The sequence below is a fragment of the Carcharodon carcharias genome, chromosome 32 (genome assembly GCF_017639515.1).
Source record: "Carcharodon carcharias isolate sCarCar2 chromosome 32, sCarCar2.pri, whole genome shotgun sequence".
NCBI lineage: Eukaryota > Metazoa > Chordata > Chondrichthyes > Lamniformes > Lamnidae > Carcharodon > Carcharodon carcharias.
In genome coordinates this window covers 24793593-24810988 of record NC_054498.1, presented here as the reverse complement: position 1 = coordinate 24810988, position 17396 = coordinate 24793593, and the positions used below count along the sequence as shown (strand labels likewise).

Below are 17396 nucleotides of genomic sequence, written 5' to 3'. Positions count from 1 at the left end.
TTGTGGGAGCTTGCTGTGCGCAAATTGGATGCTGGGGCTGGATTTTCGGTACTGAGGCAGATAGCTTGAATCAGGAAATTTCCCGACTTGCTGTACCCACCTCAGTAAAAAGGCCTCTGAAGGCTGCAATCTTCGCTCTGGGGGAGTGGGTGCTGTATAGAATCAGGACTGCCAACCCTGGATGCAGTGAGTAGATGGTCACTGGAGCAGTCAAGTGCTGACGTAGGCTGCTTAGGAGGCCTGCCTCGGTTCTCTGGGACATTGCCAGAGTTGTATTAATGGCTGTTAGGCTCTCTAGCCCACACCCACTAAACCACCCCCTCACCCCCCCCCCCCCCCCCCCCCCCCCCCCCCCCCCCCCCCCCACCCACTCTCCATGCCACCTACATTGCAAAGCATGCCAACTCATGCCTGCACCCACTTCCATATCCCCTTTTATTCCTCCATGCCAATGCATGGCCCTTCCATGCCATGACAAAAGAGATTACAAAAAGAACAAATTATTATAACCACACAAAGCTGTCAATCAAGCAAAATCAACAGTTCTCTCCAGTTATCAAAACAACCCCTACTAAGATAATCCTTGTATAATTCTGGGGCAAATATAAGAACTCTTTGGTCGGACTGGATGGCCTCATTATGCATGCTTAACTGAGAGCCCAGACTCCAAAAAAGATTATTTCTTTTATCAATGTCTGAAAGCTTATTTGTATAAGATTAAGAGACGTGAAGTATTTGGAGCCGCTGTTATTGATGCTTTAATGGTCTGTCTGATTGACATTTTCATAGGCTTATAGGAGCAGCAGTTTTTTTTTCAAAAGAAAGTTTGTGAATGGGTGTTTTTTTTCTGTGCAATTCAGTACATGCCATTGTTACTGTATGGCTCATTGGTTCTATACATAGTGTATACTGGGTGAATGGGCATGGAAGCACCATGAGTTGGCATGGCAGCACCATGAGTAGGCATGGGGGCTATAAGAGGCTATGGGATAGGCGGGCATGAGTTGGCACTGAGTTGGAATGGAGGGGGCCATGGGCATGGAAGTGGCATGGGATAATACCTTTTGAAGTTACCTTCCAAAATGCTTCCAAATCCCGACTATGGTTCATGACATCACTCGAGCAGCTGTTAACCACAAACATAGGGAAGTTACCCTGACTCCATGAAAATTGCGGGGGGTTGGGAGATGCCTCCCCCCCAACCAAATGAAGCCAGTCAGGTCAGGAATGCAGATTGAGGGCTGGCTGCCAGTGAAAAGTGGGGGCACCTGGAAAGGGAGCTGGAATCCCTGAATTGGGTTTGTGCGCCATTTTTAAATGGCTCCAGAGTCTTTCAGATTCTGTGAAAATCCGGGCCTATGTTTTTTACATTCCAACAGTGGTCACATTTCAAAAGTACTTAATTGGCTTTAAAGTTGACAAGTCCTCAGTTCCTGGTGGATTTCATCCTAGGGTCTTAAAAGAAGTGTCTAGTGAGATAGTTAATGCTTTGGTTTTAATCTTCCAAAATTCACTAGATTCAGGGAAAATAGTGAATGCAACTCCTTTATTCAAAAAGGGAGGGAGACAGAAAGCAAGAAACTAGAGGCCAGTTAGTTTAACATCTGTCATAGGGAAAATTTTAGAAACTATTATTAAAGCTGAAATAGCAGGGCATGTGGAAAAATTCAGGGTAATCAGGCAGAGTCAACATGGTTTTGTGAAAGGGAAATAACGTTTTACCAATTTATTGCAGTTCTTTGAAGAAGCAACGGGTGCTGTGGATAAAGAGGAATCAGTAGATGTACTGTACTTGGATTTCCAGAAGGCATTTGATAAGGTGCCTCATGAAAGGTTGTTGCAGAAAATAAAAGCTCATGGTGTAGGGGGTAAGCCATTGACATGGATAGGCGAAGATTGGCTAGCTAACAGGAAACAGAGAGAAGGCAAAAATGGGTCATTTTCTGGTTGGTAGGATGTGACGAGTGCTGGGGCCTCAACTCTTTACAATTATATAAATGACTTGGATGAAGTATGGTTGCTAAATTTGCTGATGACACAAAGATAAGGTAGGAAACTAAATTGGGAAGAAGACATAAGGAGGCTACAAAAGGATATAGATAGGTTAGGTGAGTGGGCAAAGATCTTGCAAATGGAGTATAATGTGGGAAAATGTGAAATTGTCCATTTTGGCAGGATGAATAAAAAGAAGCAGATTGCAGTGCCTTGAGATGCAGAGGGATCAGGGTATCCTCATGCACAAATCACGAAAGGTTAGTATTTAGGTGCAGTAAGTAATTAGCAAAGTTCACAGAATTGTTACGGTGTGGGGGAGGCTACTCAGCCCTTCATGTCTGCACCGGCTCTCTGAGCATTTCAACTTAGTATGTTATCGTTTATTGCAAGGGGAATTTACTATAAGAGTAGGGAGGTTATGCTCCAGTTATACAAGGCATTGGTGAGATCACACCTGGAGTACTGTGTACAGTATTGGTCCCCTTATTTAAGGAAAGATGTAAATGCATTGGAAGCAGTTCAGAGTAGGTTTACAAGATTGATATCTGGATTGGGCAGGTTGTCTTATGAGGAAAAGCTGGACAGGTTAGACTTGTATCTGCTGGCGTTTAGAAGAATAAAAGGCGACCTGATTGAAATGTATAAGATGCTGAGGGGACGTGATAGGGTGGCTTCTTGTGGAAGAACCTAGAACTAGTGGCCACTGTTTAAAAATAAAGCGTCATTTAAGACAGAGATGAGGAAAAAAATTTTCTCTGAGGGTTGTGAGACTTTGGAACTTCCTCAAAATGCATTAGAAGCAGGGTCTTTGAATATTTTTAAGGCAGAACTAGATAGATTCTTGATAAAGGGGGTGAAAGGTTATCGGGGTAGGCAGGAATGTGAAGTTGAAGTTAAAATTAGATCAGCCATGATCTTATTGAATGGCAGAGCAGGTTCAAGGGGCCAAGTGCCTAATCCTAATTCGTATGTTTGTATGCTTTGCTACATCCAGTGGTTGTAAAAAGCACACCCCACCCCTGCCCTCCAAACACCCCCCTTGCCCACTCAACAATATCTTCCTCTCTCTTCTGTTAATTTTTTTTTGTCTCATGATCTATTTGCCTTTACAAAGTTATCCTGTTTGGGTGAGTGTAGATGCAACACTCTTCTAAAATAATTAGTTCCAGGGTAAATTACAATTAAAGGCAGCTTTGTTTCTGGCTGATTTTAATGAGCTAGTGTCTATTTGAACAGGTATTTAGCAAGGTTATCTTTACATATTTGAGAGCTTATGGAGTAATGACTTAAAACAAATCATTCCAGAGTCTCCAGTTTGACACTTTTGAGTGATCTATTGTTAGCAAAAATGATGCACCTTTCTCCTGATCAAATGAGGAATAAGTTCGCAGACCTCTATCTGTGGAGACCTTGAATCTTACAATGTTTTGAACTCAGTTTAGTTCAAACTATTTCTGTGCCACTTGAACTGCCAATAAGACTGCACTGCATGTTGGTAATATGTCATGGGTATATTTTAAAGAGGCACCAATATTCCTTACCAGTATCCAAAATGGAAAACCGATTGACGAGTACTACCTGCCTTTTTTTATTTCATGGGATGTGGGCGTCACTGGCTAGCAATCAGCATTTATTGCCCATCCCTAATTGCTCTTGATCAGAGGTCTGGAGTCACTTGTAGATCACCAGAGCAGATAAGCACCCAGGTAAGACATTAGTGATCCAGATGGGTTTTTACGAAAACCAGCAATGGTTTCCCGGTCATCATTAGACTTTTTAATCCCAGATTTTTATTGAATTCAAATTCCACCATCGGCAGGATTCGAACCCAGGTCCCCAGAGCATTATTCTGGGTCTCTGGATTATTAGTCCAACAACATTACCACTACGCTATCGCTTCCCCGTAGTGAAAAGGTACCTGGATCTACATCTGAAGTGCTGGAAAGTGGGGTTAAAATGAGCGGCTAGTTTCTTTTCCCTTTTTTGGCCGGCACTATGGGCTGAATGGCCTCTTTCTACACCATAACTTCTCTAAGCTTCTAGACACAGTTCGTGAAGACGCTGTAGCATGTACAGCAGGAGTTCATATTGTAATGACTTCTGTCTTTTGCCTGTTAGGTAAGTTGTTTCTGTTTAAAGAATAAAAGTGCAAAGATAAGGCAGGCTTGCCTTATTTTGTTAATACAGATGGGATTTTACTTGCTTCACCACTGTTGCCCATACTGACAGCTGCCAATGCCTAAAGCTGTAGAAATTTCTCTCCAATCCATCGCCACCTCTCCTCTATTGAGGGTACTTCTTTAAGCCTACCTCTCTGACCAAGTTTTTTGGTCACCCATCCTAATATTTTGTATTTGGCTCAGTGTCAAAATTGATTTGATAATGCTCCTGTGAAATGCCTTGGAACATTTTTACTGCATAAAAAGCACTATATAAATGCAAGTGCAGGCAAAGAAGTGATTGATGGCATCACATTGTCAGTGGTGTGTCCTACAGCACATTTTAAATGTAAGTTTTAAAAGCCTACAGTTGATTTTGACTTTGGTGATCCTTTCAGATTTGGCTCATTCTCTTGACCTGTTAAAAGCTTCTTGTCACGTTGATGATGTCGGGAGTTATCCTTCAAAGTACTTTTCGTACTTTTAGCTGCTTTTTATGTTGGTTACAGATTGTCGGGGCCGTTCACTCAGTGCTGCTTGTTAATGAGAGGAAGAGTGGAATCTACGTGTGCCGAGTCAATGATCAGCAGAACCAGTGTGTTTTCAGCAAATGGGCAAAGGTCAAAGTTCATTTTATAAGATCTGGTAATGGTTCCTTCGTTTATAATTGGTTATCACATAGGAATTAGTGGCTGCTTCATGAACTTTGAGATAATTTGTTGCTGCTTTTGCTCCTTATAACTCAAAAGTTTTCAAGCTTTTGTTTGCATTGCTTCTTGTTTTGAGGGAAAACGATCACTTTCCTTTTAAGGCAATTTTCAACATGTGCCTTTCCCCCATTTGAAGGGTGGTCTTTGCCAGTGTTGCCCTCGGACTTTCTGCACAGAAGTTTGCATAGCTCGGGGTAGCTCCCCTTCAATTTGTCCCACAATCAGTTGATTCTTCAACCTCTCCAGCCAGGTTCTAGACTCCCCCCTGTCCTGCTACGTCTGGCAATACATTGTAGGTCCATCGTTATTTGTAAACAAAAGGATAGGTTTGACTTTTTACATGGCAATTCCATATTCTGTGTGTTTAATCAGCATCTGCAGTATTTTGCTTTTCTTATAAGTATTGTTTTTGTTTACCCTGATAGCAGCATTACCTCACAGATGGCGGGGAGAGCCAGTGATTGGACTACAGCCTGAATCTTTGAGGGTCAAAGTTGGCCAGAGAGCATCCCTGAGGTGTGTTGCATTTGGAATTCCTGCTCCAAAATACCAATGGTACAAAAATGGCATTCAGTTACCTCACCAAACTAAAGTTGAATTCGTGGTAAGTTAACAGATTATGTCTTTTACTAACTGCCAATGAATGCAAAAACAATTGTTTGGTCTAAACACAGCTCTACTAAGGAGCCTTAGTGTGTGGTTTGCCTGTCAAAGTACTGATTAATACAAGACTATTTGATTGGCCTAGATCTGAAGGGTGAGAGTATTTGATTGGTACAGAGTGCATTGTTGAATGGTGTGAGAATATTTGTCTGGTGTAAAGCTGCAGGATTATTTATTTATTTTTATTTACTCATATTTTTAATCCCTTTTCCCCAAATCCTCTCCACCCATCCCACAGGGCCATTTGTTTCTATGTTGTACTTTCACAGAGTGCTCATCCTTGTTCTGCTATTAACACATTTTGCCGCTGTCAGCACCTTCTTCAGTCCTTGCCACTACCATTAACACTTCCTTTGTCAATCTCTCCTTAGCTCCCGCCTATCTCTGCCCTTCTATTTTGCTCCATCTGCCCCGCCCCATCCTAAACAGTGTAAAATCAATCACATTTCTACCTCACTTCAGCTCTGTAGAAGCGTCATAGGGACTCAAAATGTTAACTCTGTTTCTCTCTCCAAAGATGCTGCCAGACCTGCTGAACTTTTCCAGTATTTTCTGATTTTATTTCATAATTCCAACATCCACAGTATTTTGCTTTCATCTTAATGTACACAAGTTCTTTGGAACAGAAAGGGTAGTGGAAATCTGGAACTGTCTCCCTCAAAATGCTGTTGAGCCTGGAAGTCAATTGAAATTTTTAAAGTTAAGATTGATAGGTTTTTATTAGGCAGATGGATCCGAGGCAGGTAGATGGAGTTAAGATATAGGTCAACCATGAACTACTAACAAGGGGATGGCGGTGGCCTGGTGGTAGTCTAGAGGCCTAGGCTAAATCCCTGGGGACATAGGTTCAAATCCCACCGTGACAGCTGGTGGGATTTAAATTTAATTAATTAACAAATCTAGAATTAAAAAGCTAGTCTCAGGAATGGTGACCATGAAACTATCATTGATTGCTGTAAAAACCCATCTGTTTCACTAATGAAGAAAATTTGCCATTCTTACCTGGTCTGGCCTACACAACATTCCAAACTCACAGCAATGTGGTTGACTCTTAACTGCCTTTTGAAATAGCCAGACAAGGCATTCAATTCAAAGGCAATTGGGGATGTTTTTTCATTCATTCCCATGGCCCTTTTTATGGTTGCCTTCTAGTTATCAGAAATAACAAAGGAAACAGACCATTTGCCCCAATCATTACGTGTTGGCCTCCACGTGAACATCAACAAATTCCCTCACAGGGAATTAAGCCTGCAGAGGTGCAATCACTAAACTGTGACCAGTTAGATGCTGTGGCTGTCTAGGTTCTATTGATAAAGGTACATTTTATTTTCTCTGTCTAGATAGCCACGGCTGAGGTAAGACACCATGGGACATACTTGTGTTCAGTCACCAATGACCAGGGGCAGGAGTGCTGGAGTTCTGCGGCTGACGTGAGCGTAGGTAAATACTGGTACAGTGTTGTTGCTAACATGTCACAGAATTATATAGAATTTACAGCCATTCAGCTGATGTTTATGCTCCACACAAACCTTCTCTCTCTCCTCTTCTTCTAACCTTGTCCCTATATTCCTTCCTATCCTTTTCTCCTAATTTATTATTTAGCTCCCCCCAAAAATGGGTCAAATATTCTGGAACTTAACATCATGCAGTGACGAGATTCGGGATATCTCTGCATTGTGACAGTGATTGTAAATACCAATAATCGAAGGCCATGCTTTTCTGGAATTCAGTCATGAAGTGTTTCCCTAATATCCAGTCCAGGAGACAGGAAGAAAAATATATATATATATATATATCTACATCAGCCTGGCTACTTTATAAAATTATTTTATTTTTCTGTTTTTCAAAATGGACAATTGCTGGGTTGATAAAAGTGGCTGCATGCTCGTAGTTTTGGAAAATTCTGAGCTGTTCCAATGGACAAAGGCTGCCTCATCATCCTCCTCCTGGAATCTGATTTGAATTGTATAAACATTCCAGCCAAGCCAACACCAAGGATTTGTAGATGATAAGTCTGCACCAGCCAGCTGTGAACAAAGGTAGAGCTATTTGTGACGCCTAATCTCCAATGTTGTGCTAATGGCCCCACCATTACCTGCTCCAAAACACAATGGGTTTCAACCAGGCACCTTGTTAGTTGAAAAGCTCAACCCAAAACCACCTTGTCACATGGCCGATGCTTGAGCTGTTTGAATTCCTTTAATTAGACAGCTGTTGAATTTTATCTTCAGTTGTGGTTTAACCTCAAAAGAGAAAACCGGACTCCAGGCTAGCAGTCTGTCTCTAACCTCCATCTCTCTGAGTCTGATTTGCCGAAAGAACCCTGTATTTCCCCTACAGAGTGAACTAATACCCAGGATACAAGAACATTTTGCTGCATCTTCAACAGACCCAACCTGCAACTGAGTTCCTAGGACCAAGACCATGAATTCTGCCAGTCAAAGCCACCTGAAAGAACTTTCCATGGACACTGATTCTGGACTCTGGCCACACGTGAAACCATAATTCTTATTTTTATTGTGGTCTTTGCCCTGAGCCCTTCTTTCCCTTATTCCTCTTTTGTTGTATGAATGCAAAAGGAGCAGACATTGCGAAACTCCTTCCTGCATTATTTGACCTTGTCTCGAATTTGCTGTGGGGTTATTAATAGAAAATTAAATAACTTCAAAACTGAAGGGTTGAGGAAAATATGCCACCACTTGTAAAGAAGGAAATCAAAAGTCAAAAACACCTTTCTGTTTACGGGTGGGTAGTGAGTGGATAAATCAGGGCTGTTTAATTTAATCCCACTCCAGTCCATAACACTAGGAACATCCTACCGGGCCTAGGTAACTCCTTAATTAGCTGACTACCTGTACTAAGGACATCTCATAGTGACTCACTTCTGATTTTATTGTCCCTCAATCGTTGTATTAATGTTTGGAACAAGAAAAATGTTGCGTTAGTATTAAATTGAAAACCATGAATATTCTACAAGATATTAGCAGTGATGATCAGGAACTGAATTGAATTTTGTGGTGCTTTATTTTTATATTCCCACTCTATTTATGTTCATTAGAATAATCATTTTTCTATAATACAGAGTGTTCCATCTACTTTAATGTCAATAAAATGGGATGATGTTGCTTTACTCATCCAGGAGAAGTGGGGGGGGGAACATTTTTTCTTCTGGACTGGTGCCCAGAAACTGAGTCAAGTCTGGTTACAGTCAGAAGATCCCTCATGTCACAAGTCCAGGGTGAATTGCACCCAGGTCTGAGGGGTCACAATCACAATACTGGCATTTACATCAAGTCATCTTAACACATACACTTCTGAACATGTGTTTTTTTTAAAAAGGGAGGGAGACAGAGAGTGCTGCACTGCCAGAGGTGCCATCTTTTGGGAAACCCAGTCTGCCCTCTTGAGGTAAATGTAAAACTTGCCATGACACTATTTCAGATAAAGGGTACAGCTGTTCTCCCCAGTGTCCTGGCCAATATTTAACACTCAATCATTGGCATCCTTCAGTTTCATGAGATGGTGGTTTGCACAGTGATGGTCAACTGTGTTAAATGTCACATGGTGTGGATCAGGAGTTCCACTCTGGCATTGCAGTCTCTGCCAAATTTGCCGCAGAGGAAGGCAGTGGGCTGAGAAGGTGCACGATTCACTGGCCTCTATTTTCTCTGGGTCAGCTGAGCTCCTTACCGCTCTTCTTTTCCAATGCCGCTCTAAAGATTCATCCTCCAGAGGTCATGGCTGTCAGCGACTGTCTCTTAGTTGCCAGTGTCATTGTCCACCATCTCCATATCTCACTTGTAGGTGTCCTTGTAGCAGAGGTATTGATGCTGAGGAGGTCATGACCCAGTGGCCAGTTCACTGTACAGAAGGTTTTTGGGTATATGGCCGTCATCCATCTGATGAACATGGTGAATCAGTGCAGAGGTCGTACTGGGGATGCGCCTGAGACAGCGAAGGTGGAAGCTGTTCAGCTTTTTCCCCTGCCTCGCATATGCTGTCCAGGTCTCATCACTGTAGGGGAGTGTACTGAAGACACAGGTTTGATAGACTCGCAGTTTGGTGTTCCTGATCAGGTTGCTGTTGTTCCCCACTCCCTTACTCAGCTTGGGCATAACAGCTGCAGCTTTTGTGATACATGAGTTTATTTCAGCATCAATTGACAGATTGCTAGTGATTGTGAAGCCTAGATATGTGAAGCTATCAACAACCTCCCCCAGTTCACATTGTTAATGCTGATAGATGGCAGTATGGCAACATCCTGCACCATGACATTTGTCTTCCTAATGCTGATGGTCAAACCAACTCTTTAAAGGTGTGAGAAAGTCTGCTCATTTGCTGCTGAAGGTGCTCCTCGGTATGGAATGTTAGTGCAGCATCATCAGCGTAAATCAGCTCTCTGATGAGGACTTGGTGCACTTTAGTCTTGGATCTCAGGTGGGCAAAGCTGAACAGCTTTCCGTCAGTTCCGGTATGTAAATAGGCACCCTTTGTAGATGATCTGAGGGTCATCAGCAGCAAAGAGAAGAATATGCCAAAGAGTGTTGGTGCCAGAACACAGCCATGTTTGACCCCACTGCAGATCTTGAAGGGTTCTAATGTTGCCCCATCATGGCTGACCTTATCCATGAAGTTGTCATGGAAAGAGGAGATCACATTGAGCAGCTTCAGAGGACAGCCATTTCTCTTCAGCTTTAATAGACTGTCTCTGCTCACGTGGGCAAATATCTTGATGACATCTAGAAGGGAATATATAATGTCCTCCACGGCTTTTCTCTTGTAGTTGCCGGACTGGGAAGATCATGTCAATTGTGGATCTTCCAGTTCTGAAACCACACTGGCTTTCAGGATAGATGCGTTCAGCCAGGATCTGCAGCCTGACAAGGGCAGCACAAGCAAATACTTTACACATGATGCTCAGCAAGGAGATGCCTCAACTGTTGTTGCAATAGCTACAGTCGCCCTTGTTCTTGGACAGGGTCACAATCTTTGCGTCACACCTATCCTGATCCTCAAATCACCATTACTACAAACCACACTATTTGGTTGTTATCACTTTGCTATGTGCAAATTGGCTCTTATGTGATTGACATATATCTCACACTGGTATTACAGATGTTCTGTATTCATAATTCCAAGCTAATTATCACCAAGTTGCCAGTGGCAGTTAGAGAGGATCCAAGGATGGCAGGTGTGAGATTTGTGAAAATGTCAAACAGGTCCTTTTCATTTAAGCTTGGGACAAAAACACATAGCATGCTTTGCTTGTTATCTGAGGTTTTTTATAACGGACATAAAGGTGCTGGGCTGAGAAGCATAAATTTGGCTTTACTACGCCGCAAAACCATACTGTGCCTGGCTCAGAGATTAATGCTTGCTGACACCAGCTACTAAAACCCGAAGAAGTATTACATTCCTCACAATGATTATAAAATTCACCACAAATCAAAACAGAAATGTTTTGTATAAAAGTTCTGATTCACACTTAGACTGTAGGGTATATGTATTTGCATGAAATTCATTTGTGCTTTTTAACACTGATCTTAATCTGTGTATTCCTTTATTCCTACTTTGGATGCGGGCATCATGAGCAAAACCAGCATTTATTCCCCATCCCTAGATGCCCTTGAGAATGCAGTGGTGAGCTGCCTTCTAGAACCATTGCAGTTCATGTGGTGAAGGTGCTGTTAGTTTCAGAACATTGACCCAGTAAAAATGAAGAAATGGCGATAAATGTCCACATGGAGATAGTGTGTAACTTGGAGGGGAAATTGCAGGTGGTGGGTGTACCTGTTGCCTTTGTCCATCTAGGTGGTAGCAGTCGTGGGTTTGGAAGGTGCTGTCAAATGAGCCTTGGTGAGTTGCTGCAGTGCATCTTATACATGGTATACACTGCTGCAACTGTGCATCGGTGGTGGAGGGAGTGAATGTTGAAGGTGGTAGAGGGGGTGACAATCATCAGGCTGTTTTGTCCTGGATGTATGTCCAATAAAAAACTAAATCTATATTCATATAGCCTGATTAGTTCTGTCATTTTCTGATGTTCCTGTTCTAGGTATATCTGTGAGCCGCTTTCAATTTTTGAAATTTAATCTCGTCTATTTCTCTCTTACAGCTGAAAACATCTCTATAGCAGTATCATTACCTTCCCTCAGGGTGACAGGTAAAAACTTGTTTTTCTTAGAGCATTTCCAATAAACATTGATGAACTAAAGTGTTAAAGATCCAATTCTAAAATTAGAAAGGGTTGTCTGGCACTTCCACCTAATACTAGGGCGTGAATCTGGCCCAGTGTGTCCACTGCCCAATCCATTCCGTTGTCAAACTTAGAATCCTTTATATTTTTTATTGGGTTAATCATACTTTTATTCTGTAGACCAGTGGCTCAATAAATTAAGATGAGAGCTTCCAAGCTGACTTCAGACAGGATTCTTACAACTAGCAGAGAGCAAGGAGTTTGTCATCCCTGCAACCTGGGCCTGATGGTGAAAAGGAACCTGGGAACACAGGGAGGCCATGCGGCCCCTCAAGCTCATTCCGTCTTTCAATTTGATAATGGCTGACCTGTATCTTAAACTCCAACTAGCCATCCTAGTTCCTTAACCCTTAACAGCTTTATAAAATCCATCAATGTCAAATTTGAAATTTTCAATAGACCCCCAACCTCAACAACATCTTGGAGAGAAGAGTTCCAGATTTCCATTACACTTAGTGTGAAGAAGTGCTTCCTGTTACTGCCCCCTGAATGGTCTGCTTCTAATGTTAACCTTGTTCTGGACTCTCCCACCAGAGGACATCATTTCTGTCAACTATCTTAACTAAATAAAAACTAAAATTATCTTAAGTGCTTCTATTAGATCACCCCTAATTGTCACCACTGAAAGGAGTAATGCTGGTTCATGGGGTGCTCCTCATTTGAGGTTTGTTTCAAGGCCCAGATGGGATTTAGTATGTTATTATGAATGAAATAATGAGCTGTTATTCATTTTCAGGCTCTGGTGAGAGGAAGGTAACAGCAAAGTCCCCGACTGTCTTCCGGAAGCCAGGTAGATCTGAGAATGCTTAGAATAATCTGAATTTGTTTGTGTGCGTGAAGCAAGAAAGCGGGGAGCTTTTCCTTTGGTAAACCTGTTCCTGCTGAAAGCTGCCTATCCTTGAACTGCAAACCACAGCTTCCATGTCCATAACCCCTGGCTAATGGTCTATTCATCCATTAAAATGGGGAAGAGGGTGGTGTATTGGTAATGTCACTGAATTAGTAATCTAGAGGTGCAGCCTAAATGCTCTGGGGGCATGAGTTCAAATCCCATTACAGCAGCTGGTAGAATTTAAATTCAATTAATTAATAAACCTGGAATCAACATCCTGAGGGTTACCATTGATCAGAAACTGAACTGGACTAGTCACATAAATACAGTGGTTACAAAAGCAGGTCAGAGGTTAGGAATCCTGCGGTGAGTAACTCACCTCCTGGCTCCCCAAAAGCTGTCCAAAATCTACAAGTCAGGAGTGTGATGGAATACTCCCCACTTGCCTGGATGAGTGCAGCTCCAACAACACTCAAAAAGCTTGATACCATCCAAGACAAAGCAGCCTGCTTCATTGGCACCCCATCCACAAACAATTCATTCCCTCCACCACCAATAAACATTGGCAGCAGTGTGTACCTTCTACAAGATGCATTGCAGGAACTCACCAAGCTCCTTAGGCAGCACCTTCCAAACCCACAACACCTACCATCTAGAAGGACAAGGGCAGCAGATACGTGGGAACACTATCATCTGGAAGTTCCCCTTCAAGCCACTTACCATCCTGACTTGGAAATATATCACTGTTCCTTCACTGCCACTGGGTCAAAATCCTGGAACTCCCTCCCTAACAGCACTGTGGGTGTACCTACACCACATGGACTGCAGAGGTTCAAGAAGACAGACCACCACCACCTTCTCTAGGGGAATTAGGGATGGGCAATAAATGCTGGCCTAGCCAGCGATGCCCACGTCCCATAATTGAATAAAAATTATTTTTAAAATATAAAGCTAGTCTCTGTAATGGTGACCATAACAACTGTCGCGATTGTTTCAAAAGTCCTTTAGGGAAGGAAATCTGCCCTCCTTACTGGTCTGGCCTACATGTGACTCCAGACCCACAGCAATGTGGTTGACTGTTAACTGTCCTCTGAAATGGATAAGCAATCCACTCAGTTCAAGGGCAATTAGGGATAGGCAACAAATACTGGCCTTGCCAGCGATGCTCATATCCCATGAAAGAATAAAGAAAAGAAATTATTGCTTTGTTATGTTTTGAATGTTGATCCACTTGTTAATGAAAAGAAAATCATCTGATCTGAATTGTCATACACCCAGGGTTTAGAAGCGAAATATCTCTACCTGACTACGTGGGTTTTACGCATTAAAATTGTGGCCAGGAAGCCTTAACTTTCCCTCCTAAAACAGACTTACAATCCTGCACTGTCTGCCGTGAGCCTTTTGTATTAGTTCTTCCCTTCATGTTACTCACAATTAAGTTTTACTGTCTATATATATTTTAAACTATAGTTTGGGACAAAATCAATAATCACTTAGATAAGTGCAGGATAATTAAGGAAAGCCAGCATGAATTCATTCAAGGAAAATCATGATTACCTAACTTGCTGGAGTTTTTTGATGAGGTAACAGAGAAGGTTGATGGGGGCAATGTTGTTGATGTGGTCTATATGGATTTTCAAAAGGCATTTGATACAGTGCCACAAAACAGACTTGTGAGCAAAATTCTAGCTCATGGAGTAAAAGGGAAAGTAGGCACTTGGATAAGAAATTGGCTGAGGAACAGGAAACAAAGAGTAGTGGTTAATGTAAAAGCAAAATACTGCAGATGCTGGAAATCTGAAACAAGTAGTGGTTAATGGTTATTTTTCAGATTGCAGGAAGATTTGTAGTGGAGTTCCCCAGGGTTCAGTGTTGGGACCCTTGCTCTTCCTCATATGTATTAATGCCCTAGATTGTGGTGTTCAGGGCATGATTTCAAAATTTGCAGATGATATGAAGATTGGAAACAGAAACAAAAATACCTGGAAAAACTCAGCAGGTCTAACAGCATCTGCAGAGTGGGATACAGTTGATGCTTCGAGTCCGAATGACCCTTCGTCTGGAAATGTCAACTGTGATGAGGATAGTCTTGAACTTCAAAAGAGCATAGACGTGTTGGTGGATTGGGCAGACAACTGACAGATGAAGTTCAATGCAGAGAAGTGTGAAATGATTCATTTTGGCAGGAAGAATACAGACAGTCAGTATAAAGTAAAGGGAGAAACCCTAAAGGAGGTGCAGGAACAGAGGAACCTCAGAATATGTACATAAGTCACTGAAATGGCAGGGCATGTTGAGAGAGCAGTTAATAAAGCATGTAGTATTTTAGGCTTTATTAATAGGGGCATTGAGTACAAGAGCAGGAAGGTCATATTGAACTTGTATAAGACACTAATTAGGCCTCATCCAGTGTACTGCGTCCAGTTCCGGGCGCCATACTTGAGAGAGAATACAGAGGAGATTTGCAATAATGATTCCAGGGATAAGCAATTGTAGATATGAGGAGAGATTGGGACCATATTCCTTGGTGAAAAGAAGGCTCAGAGGAGACTTGATAGAGGCATTTAAGATCCTGAGGGATATGGACAGGGTGAATAGTGAGAAACTGTTCCCAATGAATGTAGCATCAAGAAATTCCCACTTAGGGGAGGCAGTGGCATAGTGGTATTGTCACTAGACTGGTAATCCAGAAACCCAGGGCTAATGCTCTGGGACTCAGGTTCAAATCCCACCATGGCAGATGGTGGAATTTAAATCCAATAAAAATCTGAAATTAAAAGTCTAATGGTGACCGTGAAACCATTGCCGACTGTCATAAAAACGCATCTGGTTCGCTAATGTCCATTAGGGAAGGAAATCTGTCATTCTTAGCTGGTCTGGCCTACACAGCAATGTGGTTGACTCTTAAATGCCCTCTGAACAAGGGAAATTGGGAATGGGCAATAAATGCTGCCCACGTCCCATGAACGAATAATAAAAACTTGAGGGCACAACCCAAAATTATTAGCAAAAGGAGTAAAACTGAGGTGAGGAAAAACTTTTTCACTCAGAGGATGGTTGGAATCAGGAATGAGCTTTCTGAGAGGGTGATGGAGGCAGGTTCAATCGAGATATTCAAAAGGGAATTGGATTGCTAAATGAAAAGAGCAAGGTTACGGGGATAAGGCAGGGGAGTGGTACTAGGTAGAGTGCTCTTTCAGGAGACCAGTTCAGACCGGACGGGCCAAGTGGCCTTTTGTGATTCTGTCTGAAAGAGTTTGCTATCCTAATATCTCGCATGTTTTGCTGACTTGGAACCCTGCCACCTATCCGGTTCTTCCCAACGGAAGGATAAAAATGTAAAAAACAGGAGCAGGCGTGGACATCTCAAGCCTGTTCTGCCATTCGATAAGATCATGGCTGAACGTCTACATTTATCCCATTTTCCCATCCATTTTCCCACTTGAATCCTTTGGAGTCCAAAAACCCATTGGCTTCACTCTTGAGTATAATAATCAACTGTGCATCCACAGCCCTCTGACTCCAAAGATTCACAGCCCTATGAGTAAATAAATTTCTCCTCATCATGGTCTTAAATGACTGACCATTTATCCTGAGATTATAACCCTTAGTTCTAGGCTCTCCATAGGGAAATACCTTTTCAGCATCTACCCTGTCAATCCCTCTAAGAGTTTTATACATTTCGATGAGATCACCTCTCATTTTTCTAAACTCTGGAGAATATTTTCTCAGAGGACAACGCTGTCATCCCAGGAATCAACTTAGAGAATCCATTCATAGACCAGAGCCTCATTTACTTTCCACTGGTCAGCTTTGGCTGCCTGATTGTATCTCTTCAGTTCTGGGAGGGCAGGAAATCAGCCCCCTTCCATGTTGAGCTGGCCAACAGCCAGAACTCGAGGAGGGCGAGCATAAGGAGAGAGGTGGTCTTGAGTCGGGGTAGGCCTCAGACAGGCTGGCTGGATTCGAGTTTGTGTGCCAAAGGCTGCTCCCTCTGGCCCCATAAAAAAAAAAAGATTGGGACGTATCCTAGGCTGTTTTGTCTGTGGGCACGAGGGATCTTTTTGACTGGGCGTTCAGCACCTGGTGGAAATGGGTGGATGGCACACAGTTGCACTGTCCATTTGGTTGTATGTCATCTACAATCAGGGTCCTTTGTACTTAACTCTTGTCTGTGCCTTTTGTTACCTTTTGACTTGACACTCCTTAAAAATTACCCCATTGACCAAGCTTTTGGTCTTCTGACTTGATATCTCCTTGTGAAGTGCCTTGGGACATTTCATTACCCTAATGGTGCTGTATAATTATAAGTTGTTGTAACAGGAGCCAGATCACATACTTTAACTTGGCTTCAGTCAGGCACGGAGGCTGGCCTTGCGAAGACCCCAGGCAAAATAGTGGGCATGGAGAACAGAGCAGGAACCAAGCAGCATGCGCAACTCTTTAAAGCTGTTACCCCTTCTGAACAGGCAGGAACCAAGGTTCAATCAACCATACAGTATGTTATTTCTTTAACTGACCTCAGCCGTAAGTCAGGGATCCATTAAGTGAGGACAACTACTTTGTGGACTGTGTACTACTGATTGGCAGCATTGCTAGAGTAACCTCACAAATGCCCACCGTCTCGTCAGAGTGCTAGCATTATTAATGAAAGTTGAGATTCACTGACAACATTTTTATTTATGGTGATAAACGGCCTGGCTTAATCTGCCCACCATGTTCCTCTGTCTTAATAACAAGAATAAGGACGTGATCTTTCACTTGCTCTTACCTGTTCTCTC

The 17396-nt window shown here is 42.4% G+C and overlaps 1 protein-coding gene across 4 annotated transcripts in view; it reads left to right on the top strand.

The window, feature by feature from the left end:
- The window catches only part of malt3 (MALT paracaspase 3), a 118010-nt gene that overhangs the window by 51133 nt on the left and 49481 nt on the right, over positions 1 to 17396 (top strand). For 2 of the 4 annotated variants that reach the window (XM_041178601.1, XM_041178599.1), the window contains 5 exons: positions 4664 to 4799; positions 5290 to 5468; positions 6868 to 6967; positions 11643 to 11690; positions 12520 to 12573. In XM_041178601.1, coding sequence (XP_041034535.1) covers positions 4664 to 4799; positions 5290 to 5468; positions 6868 to 6967; positions 11643 to 11690; positions 12520 to 12573 — 517 coding nt within the window. Of the gene's footprint in view, positions 1 to 4663; positions 4800 to 5289; positions 5469 to 6867; positions 6968 to 11642; positions 11691 to 12519; positions 12574 to 17396 lie in introns of those variants that run through there. The other 2 variants (XM_041178600.1, XM_041178602.1) reach the window with 2 other exon arrangements.